Here is an 8574-nt window from a genome sequence, read left to right on the forward strand (position 1 = left end):
AACTAGCGTAACTAACGTGAGAAGCGTAACTAACGTAACTAACGTACCAAGCTTAACGAGCGGAACTAGCATAACACGCTTAACTAGCGTGACTAACGTAACAAGCTTAACTAGCGTAACTAACGTAACAAGCTTAACTAGCGGAACTAGCGTAACAAGCTTAACTAGCGTAACTAACGTAACAAGCTTAACTAGCGGAACTAGCGGAACAAGCTTAATTAGCGGAACTAACGTAACACGCTTAACTAGCGTAACTAACGTAACACGCTAAACTAGCGTAACTAACGTAACAAGATTAACTAGCGGAACTAGCGTAACAAGCTTAACTAGCGGAACAAAGGTAGCACGCTTAACTAGCGGAACTAACGTAACAAACTTAACTAGCGGAACTAACGTAACAAGTTTAACTAGCGGAACTAACGTAACACGCTTAACTAGCGGAACTAACGTAACAAGCTTAACTAGCGGAGCTAACGTAACAAGCTTAACGAGCGGAACTAGCATAACACGCTTAACTAGCGTAACTAACGTAACAAGCTTAACTAGCGTAACTAACGTAACAAGCTTAACTAGCGTAACTAACGTAACAAGCTTAACTAGCGGAACTAGCGTAACAAGCTTTATTAGTGGAACTAACGTAACACGCTTAACTAACGTAACACGCTCAACTAGTGGATCTAGCGTAACAAGCTTAACTAGCGTAACTAATGTAACACGCTTAACTAGCGGAACTAACGTAACACGCTTAACTAGCGTAACTAACGTAACACGCTTAACTAGCGTGACTAATGTAACACGCTTAACTAGCGGAACTAAGGTAACACGCTTAACTGGCGTAACTAACGTAACAAGCTTAACTAGCGTAACTAACGTAACAAGCTTAACTAGCGGAACAAGCATAACAAGCTTAACTAGCGTAACTAACGTAACAAGCTTAATTAGCGGAACTAACGTAACAAGCTTAACTAGCGGAACAAGCGTAACAAGCTTAACTAGCGTAACTAACGTAACAAGCTTAACTAGCGTAACTAACGTAACAAGCTTAACTAGCGGAACAAGCGTAACAAGCTTAACTAGCGGAACTAGCGTAACAAGCTTAATTAGCGGAATTAACGTAACACGCTTAACTAGCGTAACAAGCTTAACTAGCGTAACTAACGTAACACGCTTAATTAGCGTAACTAACGTAACAAACTTAACTAGCAAGACTAACGTAACAAGTTTAACTTGCGGAACTAACGTAACACGCTTAACTAGCAGAACTAACGTAACAAGCTTAACTAGCGTAACTAACGTAACACGCTTAACTAGCGTAACTAACGTGACAAGCGTAACTAGTGTAACTAACGTAACACGCTTAACTAGCGTAACTAACGTAACAAGCTTAAATAGCGTATCTAACGTAACACGCTTAACTAGCGGAACTAACGTAGCAACCTTAACTAGCGGTACTAACGTAACAAGCTTAACTAGCGGAACTAAAGTAACATGCTTAACTAGCGTAACTAACGTAACAAGCTTAACTAGCGTAACTAACGTAACACGCTTAACTAGCGTAACTAACCTAACAAGCGTAACTAGCGTAACTAACGTAACAAGTTTAACTAGCGGAACTAATGTAACAAGCTTAATTAGCTTAACTAACGTAACAAGCTTAACTTGCGGAACTAACGTAACACGCTTAACTAGCGGAGCTAAAGTAACAAGCTCAGCTAGCGTAACTAACGTGACAAGCATGACTAGCATAACTAACGTAACAAGCTTAACTAGCGTATCTAACATAACAAGCTTAACTAGCGTAACTAACATAACAAGCTTAACTAGCGGAACTAACGTAACACGCTTAACTAGCGTAACTAACGTAACACGCTTAACTAGCGTAATTAACGTAACACGCTTAACTAGCGGAACTAACGTAACAAGATTAACTAGAGTAACTAGTGTAACACGCTTAACTAGCGGAACTAACGTAACTAGCTTAACTAACGTAACTAACGTAACATGCTTAACTAGCGTAACTAACATAACAAGCTTAACAAGCGTAATTAGTATAACACGCTTACCTAGCGTAACTAACGTAACACGCTTAACTAGCGTAACTAACGTAACAAGCTTAACTAGCATAACAAACGTAACACGCTTAACTAGCGTAACAAACGTGACACGCTTAACTAGCGTAACTAACGTAACAAGCTTAACTAGCGGAACTAACGTAACAAGCTTAACTAATGTAACTAACGTAACAAGCTTAACTGGCGTAACTAACGTAACAAGCTTAACTAGCGTAACTAACATAACACGCTTAACTTGCAGAACTAACGTAACAAGCTTAACTAGCGTAACTAATGTAACATACTTAACTAGCGTAATTAGCGTAACATGCTTAACTAGCGGAACTAACGTAACAAGCTTAACTAGCGTAACTAACGTAACAAGCTTAACTAGCGTAACTAACGTAACACGTTTAACTAGCGTAACTAACGTAACACACTTAACTAGCGTAATTAGCGTGGGGGCAGGGGGTGCCTGAGCCTCCACCCCCATTCCCCCTGGTGGCCAAAGCTACGAGTTGGGGCCTCCTTGACGACCTCCATGACAGCAGTGTAAAAGAAGAACAACAACAACAACACGTATTTTACGATGTGGTGCGGCAAGAGGAGGCCGCGATGTACAATAGCCTCTGGGGTGGCGACCGTGCGAGACAAATCAAAGATTGGGGCCCCACCTGACCATATTTGCCCCTGGATGGTATTTTTGGATAAACACAGTCGAAGGTTTGTTCGGCTCAGGTTACGTCACCCCAACAAGACGGCGGAGCATTACCGGTTGTAAGTTTCCACCGTGGTGCTGCTGCTGCTGCTGCTAAGGAGCGCCTCGTAGGCCGGTTGCGCCGCGATGTCGCGGCCGCTTCTGAGCGCGGCCAGCCTGACATTTGGTGGCCCAAGCACGAGAGCCGCGCGTCCCGAGTTCGGCTCGGTAGGTTGCCGCAGTCGTCCGGACGGGCACCACTTTCCTGGTTTCGTGAGCGGGGCTACAAAGCGGCTGTGCGAACGCAGCATCAGACAATTGTCCTTCAGAAGCCTCACGGGCAGGACATCGCAAGGGCCGCCCGCCCCCCCCCCCATCGCCGCTTCACCTTTTCTACGACGTCGCTCGCTCCTTGCTGGGCAACATAATTGGACATCGCACGGGCAAATTCGAGCCTGTGAAGACGCAGAGAACGCGACGGAGGGGCATGTGGGGGGGGGGGGGGTGTTCACGTTCACGGTGCCAGAAGGAACTGATGTTGGCTGCTCTCTCTCCAAAGCAGCCTTCATGCTGCCGCCAAGGGGAGCGTGGGTGCCCGGTGGATCGCAGGCTCCGGCACGAAGCGCACAAGCCAAGGAGGGAAGAGAGCCGAGGGAGCCAGGAGGTGCGAGACGATGTGGATTGATCGAGGACGCGTGTGGAAGATAAGGGAGCATGACTCATCTCTGAGTTACCATCTTGCCCTGTTTGGGCCCAATGACTGCCCCGCTCTTTCCTCAGTGTCTATTCAGGACGCTTCCAGCCACGTTCACACTGCATTCCACCGTGTCCCAATTGTCACGATGGACGGGGTCCAAGAGTGGCGCTGGGCTACGTGGAGCGCCACGGAATTGTGAAGTGTTTGCTGCGTGCGATTCGTAAGCAGCGATCATTCCTGTGGAGTTTCAGTGGCAGATGCGGCTGTATGAGATGAGTGTACGGAGGGCGTGGTGATCAATTCCACAGGACGCATTCGGCATTTTTTTTATAGTCACTCCTGCGCTCGTTTGTCCAGGAAAAGTCTAATTGAGTCTCAAGAGTATTTTTCAAGAGGGTCCTGCTGCTATGTTTTTGGCAGTAGGGAGGGGGTGAGATGTTAACTACCTCGCCCGGTATACAGGAGGTCGTGGGTTCGATTCCTACCCTGACGCCTGGAAATGTAGAGTTTGAGTGTCTCTCTCCCTGTGGTCGCTTGGCATTTTCTCCGGTGTTTCTCCCCACATTTAGAAACGTGCGTTTGGAGTATTTGACTCCTATATATTTCCACATAATAAGCCACGTTCTGAGCTATCATTTGTGATAGCCAGGTCGCTTCTCAAAAAAAGCTATATAGCTCAGTGGGCCTTACCGGGCAAAATAAATAAATAAAGCTCATAGTTTAGTATACGTAATATCGATTGAGTAAGGAGGTAATTTTTCAGCACTGGGATTTTTTTTTACCGATACCAGCTACATTCTGTGTTGTTTGTTGTTGTTTTAACGAGACACAAACACAGGTGGAAACTCACAAATGTGTTTTTTTGTTTCCCCCGCATGAACCCTTCCGGAAATAATTCAGCCACAGCAGATTTCGGATGCGTTGGAGACAAACGGCGAGGCCCCCTTTCGAACGAATATGAAACCATTTGAACGTAAATATATCCAAAGTTGGATGCTGAGCTTTCCAAAGTGTGGATAATTTAAGGGAGCTTTTGAGAGAGGAGGTCAGGATATGTCTCGCGTCACCGGGCCAGGTTTTTTTTTTGTGTAAGAGACGCAAAATCAGCTTTGTAAGAGTAAGCAAGTTGTACTGCAGAGCAGGGGGAATGGCTGTGAAGGGAGAGTCTCGTCCGTATCCAGGGAGCCACACCCTGGCAATACCTCGGGGGGTGAGGCGGGACCACAACGGGCTCGCCTTTAAATAAAGATGCACGTGGAGGATGCCATGGACGTCAACGCAGGATACGATGGGAACTTAGAAGTTCAAGATTAAAAATTCGAACACGAGGAGTTGCGGATGTCACTGGGTGGGAGGCTGCAGAGGGTGCGGCGCTGCTGCGTCGGTGTGCAGGGTGGGGAAAGGTTGGGGGGGCAGGACGTGGGCTGGAGGAGAGATGGACTGATGCGGCCCGCGAGGATGTGCAGCTGAGTGCACTTGCCAACGGCTGGTACCGGCGGTGTCAGGATCGGCCTCTATGGAGGAGGCTTGTGAAGGACGCTGCCACTGGGCAATTGGAGTCAGTCGCCCTCCAGCAACAAGGGAGGGCAGAGGAGCGAAGCTCACAACAACGAGCGGAGCGCCGGACGGATAAAATGCGGCAAGTTGGCACAGTATAGTATGGGGTAAAGCTGGTCCATCTGCCAGTCATCTCAGTCAGTCGATCCCGTGGCACTTGGGTCTGCCCCGTGACCTCCTGCCAGCGGGCGTTCGACACTTCACGTGGCCTCAAGGTGCACATGGCCTGGCACAAGCGTCGTGGTGACGTCACCGCCACTGTGTGGCGAATGGCGGTTGTTGTGGAGCGGTAGTGGAGCGGTTAGCACGCTGCGCTACGAACCTGGCGACCATAGTTAGATTCCCGCTCACGGCCAAAATCGGTGACGAATATCTGAACAGGTCCTGGGCCTTCCCTAGGTCGACTCAGCCTAAAATGAGTACCTGTGGCGGTGTGTAAACATCGCCAATGGGGAGACAAAGGCGGCCGAGCGTGGTGCTGCCCACCCACCCCCTCGCGTGCCGTTCTGGCCTTCGAAGGTGCTTGCTAACAGCACTTGCCCCTATAGTCTGTTACAGGTTATACGGGGGATCTTTGTCTTGGGTGTGCAGGGTGGGGCAGGGCAGGGGACTGAGGCGCCCCTGGGGGAGGCGGACAGCGGTCGATGACCAAGCGGGGAACAAAGTCGGTCAGGTGGTGGTGACGTTGGAGGCCCCGTGGTGACTGCGCAACGCTTGAGACAAGGGGACGAACGTCGCAGCGAGATGCGTTGGTGCGTTGACCGTGATGCCCTCCGTGACCTTGACAAATCCACACGTCCTTAGATGCGCGTTTATTAGTTCTCGCACCTCACCCCTCCCCCACCATTTCAACGAATTGTCCGGATTCGGGGTGGCGATCCCATTCAAGAATTGATTATTTGGCCTCGTTTCTATGATTCCCTGTTTATTCCATCTCCCGTTCGTACAATCTCATATGAGCCATCAACCTAAACAGACATATAATTTGCATCATACATATAATTTGTAACGAATTAGCATAAATCAGAATCACCCCTTACATAAACCGACCACGTGAAGCATGTATGGTGAGTACGTACAAGATTTTATATATATATATTTATCCGTAAATCGATACCTTGTTACAAGCCTCGTGGGCGCGTTAGCCGATGCACCTTTACATCACTGCAAATTCCAGCCCAGCTGGGCTATGTGGTCCAACCCAGCTGGGCTCTGCAGTTGGTTGCAGGTGGAGCTTGGGGGAGCTGCCAGAAAGGGCAAAAAACATTCTTACGTTTCATAATTTGATTCCGGAAAAAAAAAGGTCCCTTAGATATTACTGCTCAACCCGAGTTATAAAAGTTCTGATACTTGCATTGTCTTTGACTTTTGGTGCTCTCTGGTCTGACACCGGTGAGACAAGGCCATACAAAGGCCCTCTCTGGTGTCGACCAATCAGTATCAAAGACAATGCATGTATTATCAGAAAATGTTTGTTTGCATGTTCACCACAAGTACTGAGTGTGGTTGATGCAGACTTGATGCTTTGCAAAAGGTATCTATTTAGTGTTTGAACATCTTAACACCTCCTGTTTTATGAACTAAATATTTTTTATTGCACCTGGTAAGGCTCACCAAGCTATGTAGCTCATTTTCAGACGCGATATGACATCACAAATGATAACCCAACGGCTTATCGTGTTGACATTCATAGCAGCCAAATACTCTAAACACGTGATGTTGATTCTAAATGTGGAGGGTAAAACCGGAGGACCCGAATACAAATGCACGTGACCATGGGGAGAAAGACACACAAACTCAAAATATACAGGCATCAAGGTCAGGATCGAACCCACACCCTCCTGTATACCAGGCGAGGTAGTTAACATCTTGCAACCGCGTGAAATGGGGCCCCCCTGTCCAATTTTGTGACTCCCCCCCCCCCCCCCCTCATCGTGGCCAGACGCCTGGGCCCCTGGGTTCTCCCCGTGGTCGCGTTGAATTTTCTCCACGTTTATAATATTACCTTTTAAATTACATAGCGCTTTTATCCAAAGCGCTTCACAAGGGTTGTGAGTGTTAATATGAGGGTAGATAAAGTTTATATGTTGAATATGGAAGGGGTATGGGCAGGGAGGTTTAGTGGGTACGGGAATTACGGGGGTACCTCGGGATGGAGGGAAGAAGGGTGGGCCAGGGAGAAAAGGCCTTTGGGGGTCTTGAGGGAGCAGCAGAACCTCGACAGGGAGGGTGCTTGCTTCATGTGGAGGGGAATTGACAAGCGTTTAGAGTATTTGGCTGCTATTCATTTCCACGTGATAAGCCACTTCGTTGAGTTATCATTTGTGGCCAGGTCGATTCTGAACAAGAGCTATAAAGCTAAGTGGGCATTACCTGGTAAAATAGAAAATAGTAGTCGTTGTTATTATGTCAGGAAATGTGTTTTGAAAGGTGATCTAACGTACAAGAACTATGGAGGAAACTTTATTTGTTACACGGTGAATTTTTTTTAATGCCCGATATCAGCGGCCGGGGGATCCTTTTCCCATACCGTGGCCTGAATGGGATTTTCCAAAAACGTTTGGTGGGCAAGTGCATCAATGCACAGCTCAGCGCTGTCCAATAACAACAACAACAACAACACGCAGCGCAGCGCGCGTCCACTTGGCAGGCGGATGTCTTCGCTGCGGAGGAAGGGACCGAGTGCTAAGTAAGTTGTCGTCAGTGTCAAAATGTTCCCCTCTAGATACTCGATTAGTGCGCCACGGTGGTGAGGTGTTAACTACCTCGCCTGCTATACAGGAGGTCGTGGGTTCGATGCCGACCCTGACATCTGTGCATTTTGAGTTCGCGATGTCTCTCCCCGCGGTGGGGTGGATTTTTCTTCGGGCCCTCCGGTTTCACCCTCCAAATATAGAATCAACATCGTGCGTTTCGAGCATTTGGCTTCTATAAATTTCCTCGCGATAAGCTCCTTCGTTGAGCTATCATTTGTGATAGCCAGGTTACTTCTCAAAAACAGCTACATAACGCAGTGGGTCTTACCTTGTAAAATATTAAAAGTTAAATAGTTTAGCGAGGCTAGGAATCTCGCAAAGGAGGGTTGCCACCTTTCCTGGTTTTTCCTGGATCGTCCTCTTTTTGAGGCGTGGTCGCTGTCTTGGAAAATATCTTTCTCCATTTGTGCACTGATAATAATAATAGTAGTAATAATACACCGCTCAGCACCCACACGCTTAACCGTCAACAATGCAAGTTCAAACCCAATGAAGCTTGGAGAGCTGAATGGAGTAAAAAAATAAATAACAAAAACCTTGTTGTGAGAGACCCAACGCAGAAGATCCATGGGTTTGATCTTCCACGAAGCTCATGGTCCACCCTAAACCGCATCCCCTGCACAAACCATGGCAGTAGATGCGGATACCTGATGCACAAGTGGAAAATTATAAACTTTCCAGGAGTGAACGACTGTGGTCATCCAGAACAGACCGTACAATGTATACCGACGCAATTCCCCGATCCACAAATACGAAGGAGACATCGCAGCGATAGACTCCGCTACTGCTCCTGACCACCGCGGTTGTCTGGCTAGA

The 8574-nt window shown here is 47.7% G+C and overlaps 1 protein-coding gene across 1 annotated transcript; it reads left to right on the forward strand.

Moving 5' to 3' along the window:
• Positions 1-271: 271 nt before the first annotated feature.
• On the forward strand, positions 272-5650 carry LOC116946699 (uncharacterized; the record flags this gene model as incomplete). The annotated part of the gene is made up of 3 exons (XM_076069971.1): positions 272-682; positions 1208-1834; positions 5594-5650. Coding segments are annotated over 3 exons (1095 nt in total), but the record flags the coding sequence as incomplete, so codon positions are not given.
• Positions 5651-8574: the final 2924 nt, after the last annotated feature.

Source organism: Petromyzon marinus, chromosome 27 (assembly GCF_048934315.1).
Source record: "Petromyzon marinus isolate PM22_M1 ecotype Great Lakes invasive population chromosome 27, UKy_Petmar_22M1.pri1.0, whole genome shotgun sequence".
Lineage (NCBI taxonomy): Eukaryota > Metazoa > Chordata > Hyperoartia > Petromyzontiformes > Petromyzontidae > Petromyzon > Petromyzon marinus.